Here is a 17,545-nt window from a genome sequence, read left to right on the forward strand (position 1 = left end):
TTGTGGATGTAAATATCAAATACAGAAATTTAATTGGAGCCTTGCTGTTCATAGCAAATGGAACTCGTCCTGATATATCATTTTCTATAAATTACTTAAGTCGTTTTCAAAACTGTTACGATAACACACATTATAAATATGCTTTGCGCGTCCTCAAGTATATATATGCTACTAGGTTTATAAATTTAATGTATAATTCTAATTGTAGACAGATAGTTGATGCATTCGTAGATGCAGATTGGGCCTCAGACATCATGGATAGAAAATCAACTACAGGCATTTTAGTGCGTGTGTTTGGAAACGCAATCCTATGGAGATCACAAAAGCAAAAGATTGTGTCGAGGGCCTCAACCCATGCAGAGTATTACGCATTGGCTGATTGCGTTGAGGAAATTTTGCCAATTAAAGGAATTTTGCACGAGTTAGGTGTAAACATAGGTCAGCCGGTGATAATTTACGAAGATAACAGTGGAGCAGTAGCACTGTCAAAGAATGGAAAATTTTCAAAAAACTCGAAACACATTGATGTCGGATATCATTTTGTCCACGACTATGAGAAGAAAGGAGTGATCTCTGTGCAAAAGGTCTCTACAGATGAACAGATCGCAGATATATTTACAAAATCATTGGGTGGAATAAAATTTCAGAAATTTAGAGATCTGCTAGGATTAAGATAACCATAAGATATAATATATGTATATTTAGTTGATACTCGTGCGCAAATACAAAATCAAGGAGGCGTGTTAGAATAGTGATTTATGTTTTACTAATGTAAGAGGTTGGCAGGCGTGCTTGTCCGTTAAAAGTATCTTTTTCTAGAAGTTTCAAAAGTATGCGCACGTGTACCATGCGTTTAGAAATGAAGCATACGTTTATTCTTTGTTACTCTTTTGTTCATATAATACGACTTTTTTCACTCAAATATATATATTAAAACCTTTATATTCCAAGTGTCTTTATTAACAGTTTTAATGTATGATAATTTTTGAAGAACTTCTGTCTGCATAATGAAAGTTTATAGAATTGTCAAACAAAGTGTACCTGTACAACGTCTATTGACTTTACATATTCTACAACGTACCAGTGAAAAGTTCTACTACAGAAACTTTAACTTCTTTGAAAAAATCACTTAAAACTTTTTCCATACAAGTTTTGTCTTCACAGTACTCATTTTGCTACGAAATTTTGTAATGTGATTGCTAATTAGTCAAAGAATCTCTATCCACTTCTATGTAGTTAATTCTATAACCATTTGATAAGTTAAATGAATTACTAAAATAGTTTGCAGAAATTTTAAAGATCCATTTCTTTTTTTAAGTTTTTACACGAGAATTTCTTTTAAAATTTACAGTGATATACCCTCGCTATGTTGCCACAAGGACTTTTTGGCTTCCTCATGGATTTTCAAACATACTAGTACCGCTTTTCAAATAGGAGCTTGAAAGCTTGACTTTTCCATTCCTGCAACCCCGTCACTGGCAATATAACGACATTCTACTACATATATATCAAAAGTAAGAGTTCTGATATTTTTGTAATGTATAATAGATATTTTTTGTTGTATTATTATCCATGTAATATTGCACATAAATACAGATATTTATCCTTCTCTGTGTGCGCAAATATTTTAACCGTGTACAGGGGTGTAATTACACCTAATGCATTTCCACTGCAAAATGTAAATAAAAAACTTTGGCTGTTTAAGTATTTATGCAATTTTACTCAGCTTTAAGAACAGAGGTAAAAAATTAAAAATTAAAAATTTTGTATTAACCTCGTTTATGTTTATACCCCTCTACATAGAGAAGAGGTTAAATTTCTTAACAATTTTATAGTTTTTGCATATTTTACTGAACATAAATATGTTCATATTTCGCGATGAAAGAGTAAATACAATTCTTATTTAATGCAAAATTTGTACAAGAAAAGTTTCTGAATTATGGAACACGAGAATGTAAAAGGAATAAAAGATTGATAACCTGTGAAACAAAATTCAGAGGCTAGGAGGTTCGTGGAGTACGGTAGAGGTAGAGAGATTCGAGAATTGTCGAATTGGGAATAGGAAGACTAGAATATTGGAAGATTTAGTGACGCAAGAACTAAAAAATTGGAAATCTGGGAAAAATAAAAATTAGAAAATTGGGAGATATTGAAGAACTGGAACCTGCATATGCCAAAATACTAATACAGTAACAAATTGGAAGTTTGAAGAAAACTGAGAATTTCATCATTAAAAATTTTGAGTATCAATTCTAAATTGCAAACTACTCGCGCAATGTAATTCAATTAATATCAAATAAATCTAGATTTAATGGCTTAGATTTTATTAAATTTTGTTTAAAAAATAACAAAATGGCGATACTTTGAAACAAAAAGTTTATTTTCTCCAAAAAAATGATTGTTTATTAACACATATGTCAAGTGAAAATTAAAATACTAAGAAACCCTTTATAACACATTAAATTTATTTATTCTCCACTATTAAAATTTTCATAAGTATCGAACACTTTAACCCAGCTGTCACCCGTTGAATCTATATGACCCAAAATGAAAACTTCATTTCTAAAAATATCATTTTTTCGATTATTTCCTTTTCTAATATACACTGTATTTAAATTTTATATTTACTTCTTCAATGTTTTATCCTCTTGCGAGTCCTGCGCCCGCATGTACGGTACTGGGAAGAGAGTAACACACTTACATACATATAGTGGCAGAAATAGGCATTAATAAATTATGTAGAAAATAAGATACTAGTGCGTATTATGTATGTACAAGCCAAGATTAATAAACAGTAGCTAAGTGAAAGCGCCCCATGTGTTTCAGATTAACTCTGCCTTCCCATAAGGAAAATGGCGATATAGGGGAAGTAGGAATTCGCAAAATTTTAATTTTGACGATGTTATTATTAAAATATATTTTAATTATTGCATATTATAAAATTTAACATATAACTGAAAAACATAAATTCGAATTTTCCCCCGTAAACGTTTACATGCAAGTGATGGGATCAAACTCCTATATGTATGGATCCATCTCTCCCACATTCTCATTTTTTTGAAGAACACCCATGGGCGAGAACCCCACAATGAAGTAAATATTAATTCAAATTTTCTTTTATTAAGTATCTTTAATCATCGGATAAAGATTGTACTCAATCGATTTGCAGAGTAATTTATTAATGATACTGATACATATATAGAGGCGAAAAACGTAGTTCAATACGGTTACTGATTCAGTACTGTCGCTCGACTGACTAAAAACTCGGAAAAACCTTTCTAAAGTCGGCGTCGCCAAAACGGTCAGCGGACCCATGACCTTATGGCCTGATTTGGAGCCTACGTCTGGCAAGAGAAAATCGCGCAGAGGAAAAATAAAGAATTCGAAATATTCTTTTCTCAATATCTTTATACGCAAGTGATTCAGCGGGCAGGGGGTGGTCACACTATGTATAGGAGGCCTCCTTCCATAATTATCGTTCTTCGGCGGAACACCGCGCCGATAGAATGAGGGAGGTGTGTACAGGCGGGCAGAAAACTGGAACATCTCAATTTTTCCTGGGAAGGTTTGATTGAATCGTGAGTGTACATTTCTGAGAACTAAATTATTCTAAATTTGAAAAAATACATATACTATGTTTCAAATTTCAAATTTCATGAAATGAAAACGTAATAAAGGAGGGTTAAGGAAATAAAATAATTTAGATTCGAAGAATCTTATTAAAAAATGCGATATTTATAAAATATTGAAAAGAATCCTATGAAGAAACTCTATGAAGAATTCGCTTGGTAGATAAGTACAGTCTGAATGAATATAGCTTGCACTGTCATAATCTTTTCAAGAGTCAAGCTTATCCGTAAATATAAAGTGGAGAATAAGATGGAAGTCATGAGTTCCATAAGTCTTTGTACGTTTCCCTTGGATCCGAGCATTCACACGTACAACGGCTCGCAACTTGTTAAAATTCCATCCTGATTTTCAAGCGGAGACCCGACGATAACGGGAAACCGAAAGAAACGTTGCTAGGTCCCGAATAATCTCACGGCACGGATTATTGAGCACGTTCGGCACAAGTTCTTTTCCGTTTGCTCGGATAAACCAATAAACTCTAACTTTATTTAAGGTAAACCCTTACGAGCTTCATGCTCGTGCTGTTCGACTTCGGCGATTTTCCTCGTTCGAAAATCTCGTTCCACGCGGTGAACCAGTCGATTAAAACTTTCCTCGCTGTAAAGAACTTGTGTATCCATATTCCTGCGAGCCACAAATGTGTACGGCTGAACAACGCTGCTATTATCGACCCCGCACCACTCTTCGCCTACGTATTCTGTTATTTATACAATACGATTTCACCAACGATAACTAGCTACATCGTGAATCTTTGCTACAAGAAAAGTTCATTCTTGATAAGAATAACTGAGAAGTAGATGGAAAACATGAATGCTACACTTCAGGATAATGTACAGTATCGGTAATGCAGGGGAAGTAGACCTAATTGAGAGTTACCAGACGTTACTCCTGGTTTGCCGATACTTTTTTAATGGTGATTGGGGAAAGTTTTGAAGGAGGAATTATTATTTGAGGATAAATTTTAGATTTATTATTTTATTTCTGTATCACTTTCCATATCAATATCGTTAAAATTAAAATGTTGAGAATTCCTGCTTCGCCTATATCGCAATTTTCCCTGGGGAAGCCTAATCTGATCGCAAGTGTATACATGTACAGTATGTATAATAAGTATTACAATGTATATGTATATGGTGATAAATGTTTTATAAAACTTGTAATGATGTAATGTAATTAGTGTATGTTTAATCAGTTAATATCAAACATTTTTTTGCTTTAACTTGTTAATTAACCCCTTCTCTTTAATTGCGTCAGTCAGAGCTAACTATCATTGCTTAAATTTTAAAAGAACTAAAGGAACTTGAAATACATACATGGGATTCAATGATCCTTGACTGAGCAAATTATAATTAGAATTAAACTCAAAATTCAAACAAACTAACAGTACCACCCAAATTTCACACATTTGAGCTATAAAATGCATTACGTGTGTGACTCGGTATTTTAGGGCAAAGGGTTAATAACATAAATGATTAATTAAATATATGATTATTTAAATATAATGTTGTAAATGAAAAAAGTAAGAATGAAAATATCATTTGCTTCTATAGTTTTAGACGCCTCAAGTAAAAATATAATTTCAGATCGTAGAAACACAAGTGTCGACAAATCAATTGCTAGCTTCAAATTTGTATTTTTGTTCATCACAGTCGGTTTTAAGTAACCCCAGGATCTCGTTCCGATAGAATTACGAAAGGCAGTAGCAAATTTTCTTAGAATGGTATCGACCATAAAGTTTGTCATCCGCAGTTCAGGAATGTTCTTCGCGGTCTCGTTTGAATATCGTACGACCTTAATCGTTTTTCGAATGTTCCCACCGCTTTCAGCATTTGATAGGGATCTCCTTCCTCTGCTCATTGAAACGGCGCATAGAACAATCGATGATGTTATCTCGTGGCAGTTCTCGCTTCATCGAAATACCCGATGAAAATGGCGAAGCTGGCTGCTGATTCCTTCGTGTACCATTCAGAAAGATAGTTTTAGAGACAGCAGTTCCAATCGTCTGCATCGTCTGCAGCCAAATGCGGTATATGGATAAAACCATTTCATGAATAATATTTTCTAGCTTGAACGTAAAATGTTATATGCTGCACTATAAGAGATTTCATGGTAATCAATTGAATTTGTTTATGGTCAAGTGTCGTCTTCTAAATTGTTCTTTATGGTACCCATAATCCAGTATCTTAAATATTCTTTAGTATTAACCCCTTGCTATATAGTATCACACCGATTTATAGTTCAAAGTGTAAGCTTCTTCTCTACCTTTATTCTATTTTAAATATAACGAATTTTAAATAATTAATACATGTAATTCCATTTATACATTCATTCAAAGATTGACCTTTGTACATTTCTTTATTACCATGCAATACCGTTTAATACTACTCCAATCACCTCTCTTTGTAAATTTATACAGATTCATGCCTTGCCTTAGTAATTCGTAGATTTATATTTTACTATATTCATTCGTTTAATCAGGACTAGATTAAGATTTCTATAACCATGAAACTATCAAACCTTCAAGGCTCTCTTGGTAGATAAACTTCAAAGATTAAAAGTTCAATAAATATTAAATTTTTTCATTGTCAAAAGATTTGCACAAAAGAATATGCTATAATTTATCATTCTATATGTCACAATTTTCATTTATAAAGTTTATAAGTATTTCTATCACTAATATTTATTGAATACCAAAGAACGTAAAATTGCAAAAATTATAATTTTATGAATAGAACAAAATTTATAATCCACGAAAATCTCTTTTGATACTAATTTCTAAAGATCTCGGTGGAATGATGATGTCAATCAAACTGATATGATGTAGCAAAAAAAAAAACATTTCTTTCGTAACTGATAGTGTTTACCATGAAGTATTTCAAGAAAAAGTGACGAAGGAAACCGTTGCTAATTAGGAACATCGTTTTACCATCGTTTTTCTGTTTCGATGCTGTAAAATAAGTAATGAGAGCAAATTTAAAAGTAGTAGACCATCTTTGAAGCAAACTTTTTTCGCAACGTTTTTCGAGGAATGGTTAGAATGATTAGATGGGCTACGAAAACACCCTTTACTGAAAGTATACACAGTGTTACAGAAGCTACATTTCTAAAAAGCAAATAACACTGATCTTTACCTTTCTTCAATGACGAAGTAAAAAGCCTTCTAAATAGAAATACTGAAAAGTTAAGGTCAATATACGGGGTGTCAAATTTGGGATGTAACAGGTCGAATATCTTGAAACATTAATAAAACATCGAGGCCTCTTTTTCTTTTTGGTATGAGCTTCTTTTTAGAGTGTATTTTTCAAGCAAGTCACATTTTAATAAAATAGAATTCTATTTTTGGTAGGGAAACTAAGATTTAGAAGTTAAATCCATTTCTTAAGATAGAACCATATCTTCTTTTAAACTCTTATATTTATAGTTTTTCTCAATTCAATAATTAATCAAGGATTAGCGAAAAAGAGAAGACATAAACTTATTTATAAATCTTCAGGATAAAAGTAATCTTAAAAAATATATGTGTTTACACAGCTTAATTTGAAGATTCAGTAGACTCCTGATATATTGCCCATGAGCGATTTGATCTTCATAGGAAATGTCAAGCATAGTGTTGCTCTTTTATCATTATAGCCTAAGAATATGATACACTTTTATTTCTTCTGACCCCCTAAATAAAATTTATAATTTTAGCGTTTAACACAAATCTAGATTCATGAAAAAAAATTTACCAGGTAATATGGAAATAAAAGTAATCATTTGATTAAAGTGAAAAAATAAACATATTTATTATGAATAAATAACACAAAATAGTGCTGTTGAATTTCCTTCATTTTCGTTGCAATTTTTGCATCCAGCTTTCTGTTGCATTGCAATATATCGATCAGATTTCGAGAAGCGAGAAATGAAATTGTCCGAGTGCGAGTATCATAACTCACTTCGAATTTCATGTGACCATAAATCTCGCTTACGCTTGTAAGTAGCGAAGATATCCGATCGATCGTGATACGGCAAATTAATGTCGCACGACTAGATCAAGTAAATAAATTATATTAAACAGTAAGTAATATAAAATATGGTTCAGAACAATATATTTATTCCAATAATAAGCTGAATATTTAAACAGAACCATCCTTTGTAGCAGTTCATGCCACTTAAAAAGTGCATCAGCTAAAAAAATTACAAAAAAATTCTGTATTATTCTTAAATTAACGTTTTAATAAATTAGTGCATTAATAGTCAATGTATATTAATTTGGTTACATCACAGTTATGGAATAGGGTAAGCTACATATTTTGACACTACAATAATCAGTGGCGTACTAGGTATAACTTTAAGAACAAGGTAGGGCTCTTTCAGAAAAGAGCTTCACCCCCTTATTATTCTAAAATTCTAAATTTCTATAACTAAAATATTAAAATTCTAAACTTCCAAAATTCTAAAATTCTTAGATTATACAATTCTATGGATCTAGTCCAACCCAAAAAAGGTCCTAGTTACGCCACTGTTGGCTGATTAGTGACATACATGGTTTCAATCACCACACCAAGTGTGCCAATGATTACTTTTTGCCATCATTTCTTTCCCTTCCTCTAATACAATACATACTTTATAATTACAAATCTTTAATTAAATAATTATTTTCTTTTATTTTATTGTACATGAAAATGAATTTTCATTCATATTTAATGTAGAATACAAATTCATTAAATTAATCTGATTCTTTAAAATAATGTTTTATAATTAGCTTAAAGTATCAATTATAAAGATCTCCGAAAAAGAGGATGATTATGTTTTTAAAAATTTAAAAAATTTTTTTACGTGTAACTTATCTTTTTTTTATTTCTAACTCTTGTTCTCAAGATGATTGAATTTGATAGTCCATTCTATACCCATTTTTATTTTTCATTAATAAAACTACCAGATCTGCTTTTAAAAAATCGGACACGTCACAATTTTTATTTATCAAACAATTGTGATCAGTACATATAACACTGCACTGAACACAGAATTTGACACTACATCCGAGCAATATACTGTAACTTGTATACGAATTTGCCTTAATCAAAGCCTATTAATCAAGTTGATAACAACTTTCAGGAAACGTAGGTACTTATGAATTCTGACAGCTCTGACTAATTCTGAATCTAATTACCGAGTCTGTATTGTCTATACATCAAAAATGTCACAGCATGCATTAATTAAACGTCTTTAGAGATCCTTAAACTGTCATTTCGAAAAATCTCTCGTATACAAGTGACCAAATTTAATTAATCTAACAACTATTTGAAAATATTCATCCTCAAATATCCACATGGATGCACGTTTGCCGCAAATTTTCATTCAGCCACGCTCTCGTTTCAGTACAATAACGTCCCCCTTCTTTCCTTCCTCGTCCCCCCGCACCCTTCCTCGCGTTCGCTTCTTCTTTTGACAAAATATTGAATACTCGCTGTGCATTGTTAGCAAGCGTATTGCGAATTCCGTGAACATGAAATCGACTTTATTCGCAAAAATTATTAAAAATATAATGTATAATATGTATTCAAGATCTTCATTTTAGTTATTGGCTGCGCTTTAATTATAATTAATATGATGTTTTAAGCATTGTGGAAGAGAATACAAATTTGAGGAATTTCATAATAAAATTAAATTAAACGACACAACAGTTGTTCAGCATTGCTGAAATGGTATATCACGAATGTTTACTTTATCGTTGTCTTCTACTACTTAATCTGTAAATAGTTACAGTAAGCTCTAGTTACATTGCTGCGGGTGGGACAATTAATTAAAGGAATTGACAATTTTTCTTAATAAACTACGTCATTTTTATAAGCTTTGGTGGTAGAAGAAAATCGTTGTAAAGGTAAAATCACTCACGTAATAATATAACGAGAGTCTCTCGTAAACTTTAAAACTGAAATGTGAATGATTCATAGCTGTTATTCTATAACAGGCGTCGGTAACATATAACCCGCGGGTCACCGGGTGACCCATTTGATAATATAATTTCAATTGACCCACTTGAGTTTCGAAAAGGCTACCTTTCGTATGGGCTAGTCTTCCGATCGGAACGGAAGTGGTGTCAATCGATAGATCTCCGCTAGCGGAGTCGAACGCATTAGGTTTTATTGTGCGGAAATCATCCGTTAATGAAATAAACTATAAGCCAGATTTGACTAAATTGATGTCACATATTCAGCATCACGGGAGCCATTGATATCGAAGAGAACGTTTATAAATAAATTTCATTCAATTATGTTTGTTTTTATAATAATTATAATTATAATTTTGAATTTTTATGGTTAAAGTTTAAAAGCGTATTGTAATTATATTCTCAATAAAATTTATCTTATTTTTAACCAAAAAAGACTGTTTTAAAATGAAAATACCACTGACCCGAAACGTCTTCTTAATACTCACATTTTGAAAGATTATGACCCGCAACCAAAAAAAGTTGCCGACGCTTGTTCTATAGCTTTTTCTAGTAAAATAAGAATACATGAAGCAGTACATTTTATGTAAGTACCTATTTGAAGAATGTAGTTGGTGTATTTTTTTTTGTCATCTTGACAAAATTTTGTTATTAATAGAACTATGGAGATACGTTAATTTTTCTGCTATAGCGCACTTTAACTGAAAATCGTTCACCATACATATGTGAGATAGCCGTGATATTTTGACAATTAAAATTTGGTAAATTAGTTATTTGTTACTTATTTATACACTTTTAGAAATTATTAGAATCGGCTGAAGCCTAAGGCTCTATTCTCAATTGAGGGTGCCACCAGCCTACTCAAACGACAAAGTTCGTTTGGCAATATAATAAATAACTGTTAACAAAAAGTTAAGGAGAAAAATTTTTTAAGTATATATTTTTCTGTTATTTAATTTAATTTTTCAGAAACCAGTATTTTGTTTTTTATGGTCTTTTATTATATTGTACACAATATCCTATACTTTGCCAATAATATGTATTATTTTTTTAAAGGCGCTGATTTGAAGGTCTATGTACAGTATTTTTGAAATTGTTAAAAAATGCTCCTTTGTCGCTTAAAAAATGCTGGACATAAATCTCTAAGCCAATGGTTCCTAATCTTTTCAAAATCATAGAACATTTCCGATTTTACAAGATTTTTGCGGAACACAGTCATAAAATAAAACTGTGTATATATTTTTTATTTTGCACAATAAATAAAAATCAATAGCAAAAAAAAAACGTCAAAAAGTTGTCACCATTTTTTTAATGGGATATTTTGGCGGAACACTTTCTCTAAGTTCACGGTGATCTGCGGACCACTGATTGGACCACTGCTCTAATAAGCCTTAGGCTTTATTGTTATTACAGTCTGGGGCCCATTGAAATATACATCCTACCCTGGTATCGATTAATGGCAATATATGGTTAATATTCAGAATTAAGAGTTCCCTTTTCAATGCGTACATATACATCATTCGTAGCAAAAGGGTTAGAAGTATTACTAATGCCATATTTCGCCCAGAATAACAGTATGTATAAAGATTTGTCCATTGGTGATGGAACCTTCTTTTCTTGTATGACCATCTTCTCCAAATAAGTCTATGGAATACTGCCATATTCATTGCATTCAACATTCTTTTAAACCCTTTTCTAAACAAAACATACATTGTTTAATGTTGCGCTTTTCAAGTAACTATTCCTTTTTCCCAGATGAAAAATACTTTCCAAGTTTACTTATTGTTAGCTGAGTATCCGTGCATGTGAAAATAAAAATTAACTTACCCATCTTTCGAGATTGGAAGAAGTCTATATATATATCCTATAGTACCGTTACAAAAGCGTATCTATCTGCATTCCAGTGAAAGCAAACCTAACCTATACGGGACCGAAACGATATTGGTCATGGTGATGAATTGAAATATCGATTCGAAATCTCTGTGGTCACGTATTGTACACGTTCGAATAGAAAACCTGTTGATTTTGCGTAGAACAACATTGTCGCGGTAACAGATTTGGAAACACTCGAACAGTGAAGTAACTAAGTAGGAATCTGCCCTTCCCGCCAAAAGGGTGGGCTGGCTAGATTTTCATTTAACAATTCTTAGAGAATAAAATCCTAGAATTTCAAAATTCTAACATTTCAAAATTTTCAAAGTTGCAAAGTTCCAAAATTCCAAAATTCCAAAAATCTAAAATCCTAATATGCCAAAATTCTATAGTTTCTACTTTAACACGTTGACTGCCAACTACGAGACATCCCGATACTTTCTTTACATACTTATTATTTGTGTCTGCGCGCGCATTATCTCGTAGTTGGCTTCCGCGAAGACCTTTCTTTTTTAAACCGTGGCAGTCAACGAGTTAATAGTAGTTCTAAATTAATAGTAGAATAAATCTACAAACGAGTACTTAGTAAGGCCTCCTTTTCTATATTGCCATTTTTTAAAGGAAAGTCTACCATGCTCGGTGCTGTACATTTACTATTCACTGTAATTATAGTCATCAAAATAATTTAATAAGAACGTAATAGTACTACCAGGTATCTTCTACCATTCTGCAATAAACGTTTCTTATCAGCATATCAAATATATTGGCAACTTATTAGAGAGACTTCTTATCTGACGATATCCCTCGACTCATTCTCTACATTCGTTGTTGTAGGCATTATAATTAACGTGGCGATTCACTGCATAATGAAGTATGACTGACGTAATTAAGGATACCCCTCATTTTGTGCTGTCGCTGTAAAAAGAGTTGAAAGTAGTCCAGTCTTATCCCTGAAGCTGGTCGTTGTTCTTTCTTCTCTTCACCACATTTCCCTATTATTTTGTTCCATCTTCCTCTATTTCTCGTTCCCCATGGGTTCTTTGGGTCTATAAATAATTCAGGTGCTCAGGACGTCGTAAAGACATTAACGAAGGTAAAAGCTTTTAAGGGCGGTCTGGCTGAGTCCTGAACTCGTTATGCAGCTCTTACGATAATAACTCGCAATCTCTGCAGCCGGTTCATTGTCCAACGATACATGTATTTACGTTCGATGCCGACGTTTTCCTCCTAACCGTGAATCTTTTTCTGGTAATTATGATGTTCTGTATTTACCTATAGGTAACCTCCGCCTTTTAATTCGTACAAGATTCTTGTAGTATCTTTACCATGAACCCTTTCGTACTCGTTAACGAGCTGTTGCAGTATTATTATACAGAGATGTTAAATTTATTTTGATGATAATGATAGAAATTAGTAGTAATTAGAAACTTTTACAAATTGGCTGCCTCATAACGCTTAATTTTGAACTGAAATTATTGCTTTCCAGTAATTCTATAATAGTAGGTATTATTAATAACAATGTCTAGCAATTCTATAAGATACACACATTATTTTATAGAAATAAAATAAACATGAATTTTCCTGTTTTCTATTTAACATTTATTAATTTAATGATCGTATCAATTATTGATGCATTTGGAAGTTTCATTACAAGCACTGACGTCATCAAAGTGCAAAAATAAATAGTGAAATAATTTGTATAAATTTTATTCCTGTGTGTAATGATAATTATTATTATCCACTATGAAGGGGAAAAACCCTTCAATTTTATAAAAACTGAGAAAGCAGCTTCAATAATTCATTAGTTACAAAATATTAAAAATTGATTATTTTTTCTGTAACATTTCTTTCCTCTTTTCTAACTATACATGAAGTGATTTTTACAATTAATTTCTACTTAAAAACAGATTAAATTTTAATCCATACATTTAGAAAATTTAATTTAGTGATCTATATATTCATTGATAAATTAATTGAACAATTATAACAAATAGGAATAATATTAGAATATAGTCCATAGAATATTAGAATAAAGTAAACTATGGAATATCATTTATACGCTTGAATAAGAAATAAATAAATAACCATTTGAAAATTACTTATCTATTTCTATAGTTCAAATTAAACCGACAAGTTTTCGTCTTGCAATTAATATTGCTTTTAAATTTTATTTTTCAGATTCGGATTTGCCTAGGTTTGCTGAAGAAATACAAAATGTGACCGTAAGCAGGGGTCGAGATGCTTTGTTGGCATGTATAGTGGACAATCTACGAAATTATCAGGTAAGAAAATAAGTTCTGTTAAACATTTACATTAACAACCAATTACGTAATATTTATTTTTATACTTCCTTATAATTACATAATTTTTATTCCATTATCTTTTAAAATTGCTAGTAAATTTTAAACATTCTTAATAAGAGATAAGTGACTTTTTTTTATTGTATGATATTTTTTTATTTTATGATTGTTTCAAAATTATTTTAAAAATAGTGAAATTAAACACATTACAACTAATTGGAAAAGTAAAAGTAAAAGGCAATACTATTTTGATAATTTTTAAATATTAAATAAATCTAAAAAGGCAAAATTTTCATTTGTTAATTTAAATTAAAAGTGTTAGACATTTGTCCTATGTACAATCGAATCGAGCGCGTGAGCGACGCAGATGATCGCGCACACATTCTGGAACGATCGAGATCCATATTTGTTTTCTGTTCATTCATTCCTTTTTCCTTTTGTTCGGTTTTACGTTACAAAGATTAATTCAAACTCAACATGGTTATGGGCCCAGATCAGCGACACCGCTGCACGAATACAATTAAGGAATATAGAAGTATGTATGAAAAGTTCGGGCCATATAAAAGGAGTGAGGTTATGTAAGAGCGACCACGTGTTCGAAAGTAGATAATTGCGTTAAAAAAAAAAAAAAAGGTAGAAAATACAAGCATGGCAAGTTCAACGCAACCGATCGACCGGATCGATAAATTAAATGGCAACAATTATAGATCTTGGAAATTTAATATGAAAATGGCTCTAGTCCAACGAGAATTATGGCAACATGTCACCGGTGAAGCCGTCGAACCGACAGATAGAGAAGCCGGTGAGTCGAGAGAAAATTATAAAAGAAAAGGCCCTAGCAGCTATCGCTCTAAGTATCGAACCTGAACATCAAATTCATATCATGGATTGCACAAAAGCGTCGGACGCGTGAGAAACATTACAGAAAGTTTTTGAACCTAAATCAAGACCAAGAATTTTACAATTGAAAAAGCAAATAGTTTCGATACGACTGGAATACGATGAATCAATGAATTCATATTTAGCAAGATTATAAACATGTAGCGACAGTCTCAAGGAAGCTGGGTATAATGTAACCGATGATGACCTGGCATATGCAATGTTATGTGGACTACCAAGCAGTTACGAAGGAATAATAATGGCATTGGCGAACCTGAACGACACAAAGTTCAAATTGTCTGAAATAAAATCAATCCTGTTGAGTGAGTACGAAAGAAGAGAAGTAAAAGAAACAAGGCACATCGTAGAGAAAAAAGAGGCATACCACAACACAAAGGAGGCACCACGTAAGCTGTATGAGCACAAGAGAGAACAGGAGCACAGAAGAGAACATGAGCACAGAAGAGAACATGAGCATAGAAGAGAAAATAGAAAGTGTTTTAACTGTGATAAACAAGGACACACTGCAAATTATTGTAGATATAAGGTACAAAATGTAAAGCATAATACTTCAAATCAGCGTAAGTACAAAGATGCATTTCTATTAGAATTAAATAATGTACAATTAGATGACTCTTGGCTAATAGATAGCGGTGCTACTCATCACATATGTAAACACAAACGTTGGTTCTCAAATTATAGGCCTATAACAAGCGAAACAATTTATTCAGCTGATGGTGATGCTGTTAATAATCTCAAAGCAATAGGTGTAGGCGACATTATGATAGAAACATATGTAAATCAGAATGTATTTAGTATAACTTTACACGACGTATATCATGTTCCTAATGTTAAAAGAAACTTATTATCAGTATCTCAAATAGAATGTAAGAAAAAGCGTTTGATTATAGATAACCACAGGCTAGGAATAGTGAATAAGAAAACTAACATGATAGTGGGGCAGGCTATTTGTAAAAACGGATTATACATTGTCAGGGCAAAAGTTGTTGAGAACTGTGCAAGCCGGGTTGAGATGCACGTTGCTGGTGATAAATTAGAAAAAAGCGGTAAATGGCACCAAAGATTTTGCCACGTAAGTATGCGAAGTATTCAAGAATTAGCAAGTAAAGGGCTGGTTAGAAGATTAGAGAAAGTTAATATAAAAGATGTACACTGCAGTAGTTGTAGCTTTAGTAAATCTATAAAAGCGCCATGTAAGAGTGTTGGAGGAAGACAAACTAAAACGGTATTAGAGTTGGTACACTCGGATTTGTGCGGACCTTTACCAGTGAAATCCTTGGGCGGTTCGAGATATTTCCTCACACTCACGGATGATTATTCAAGAAAAATCACTGTATTCACTTTGATGAGTAAAGACGAAGTAGTAAAATATATAAAAAAATATATAGCTAGAGTTGAGAGAGAAACAGATAGAAAAGTGAAACGAATAAGGACGGATAACGGCTTGGAATTTTGCAATAAGGAGCGTACGAATGCGTACACGCCTCAGATAAACGGAGTAGCTGAGAGAGTAAATAGGACACTACTCGTTCGTGCAATGTTAAGATCAACAAGATTACCTGAGAAATTCTGGGCGGAAGTACTACTGACCGCATGCTACATCAAAAACAGAGTGACACATTCTGCAATTGATGACGACACTCCAGAAGGCGTATGGACTGGAAATAAACCCAGTGTGAAGCATTTAAAGACATATGGGTGCTTGGCATATGCACACCTTCCGCAGATGAGTAAAAATAAACTTAGTCATAGAGCTAAAGAATGTATATTTGTAGGGTATTCGTCGCAAACCAAAGGATATAGATTATATGACCCCATCAAAGATGATATAATACATACTAAACATGTAGAATTTGTAGAAGAACTGAGCGGTTTTGAACACATATATGGAAAAAGAACATACGAAATACCAGCTTATGAAGAGATTACGGATGACGCGACAGAAGAATTTGATGTAGAAGAAACGAAAGAAGAATCAGAGGAAAGACAAACCTATAAAATAGATACTCCAAGGATAATCGAAGAGTCAGAGACGGAATCTAATGCAGAAAAGGTTGAAAACGAAACTCATATTCCTACACCACGACGAGGAAAGGTCATAAGGAGCCCGTGGGGATGTAAAGGCAAACCTAAAAATATTGAAATCAATCTCACAGAAGTGATTGAACCAAGGACATTTGAGCAAGCGATCTCATTACCACAGCATGAAGAGTTGAAGAATGCTATTAATGAAGAACTACAAAATCTAGAACGAAGAGATACTTGGGAAGTAGTAGATAAAGTCGAGGGTATGAAATATATTGGTAGTAAATGGGTATACAAAGTAAAATCAGATTCCACAGGTAAAATTGTGCGATACAAAGCGCGATTAGTAGCACAAGGGTATAGTCAAAAAAGAGACGTAGATTATTTTGAATCATATGCACCAGTAACAAATATTTCAACCGTTAGGTTGCTGTTAGCTATATCAGTTTGTCAGAATTGGACAGTACACCACTTAGATGTAAAATGCGCATATTTGTATGGTCAGTTAAAGGAAGAAATATTCATGAGGTTGCCACCAGGACACGACGAAGCAGACAATAAAATAGCAAGGTTAAAGAAACCCATATACGGTCTGAAGCAGTCAGGACGTAATTGGAATAGCACACTCGACTCATTTCTGATTGAAAACGGATTTCAAAGGTTAAAAACAAACAACTGCGTTTATGTATATAGTAGCGATCTCATATTAGCCATTTATGTTGACGACATTATATTATTTTCTAAGAATGTAGACGTATTAGAACGAGTTAAGATACTATTAATGTCGAGGTACGAAATTAGGGATTTAGGAAGGGTTTCTTATTTATTAGGTATAAGTATAAGCCATACGGAACATCATATGAAATTATCACAAGAGTTATATATA

General features: G+C 32.5%; 1 protein-coding gene across 3 annotated transcripts in view; it reads left to right on the plus strand.

The window, feature by feature from the left end:
* The window catches only part of LOC114877783 (neurotrimin-like), a 422,922-nt gene that overhangs the window by 347,339 nt on the left and 58,038 nt on the right, over positions 1–17,545 (plus strand). For all 3 annotated transcript variants that reach the window (XM_046286404.1, XM_029190796.2, XM_046286405.1), the window contains one exon: positions 13,613–13,716. In XM_046286404.1, the coding sequence (XP_046142360.1) occupies positions 13,613–13,716 (104 nt within the window). The remainder of the gene's footprint in view (positions 1–13,612; positions 13,717–17,545) is intronic.

This window comes from Osmia bicornis, chromosome 7, assembly GCF_907164935.1.
Source record: "Osmia bicornis bicornis chromosome 7, iOsmBic2.1, whole genome shotgun sequence".
Lineage (NCBI taxonomy): Eukaryota > Metazoa > Arthropoda > Insecta > Hymenoptera > Megachilidae > Osmia > Osmia bicornis.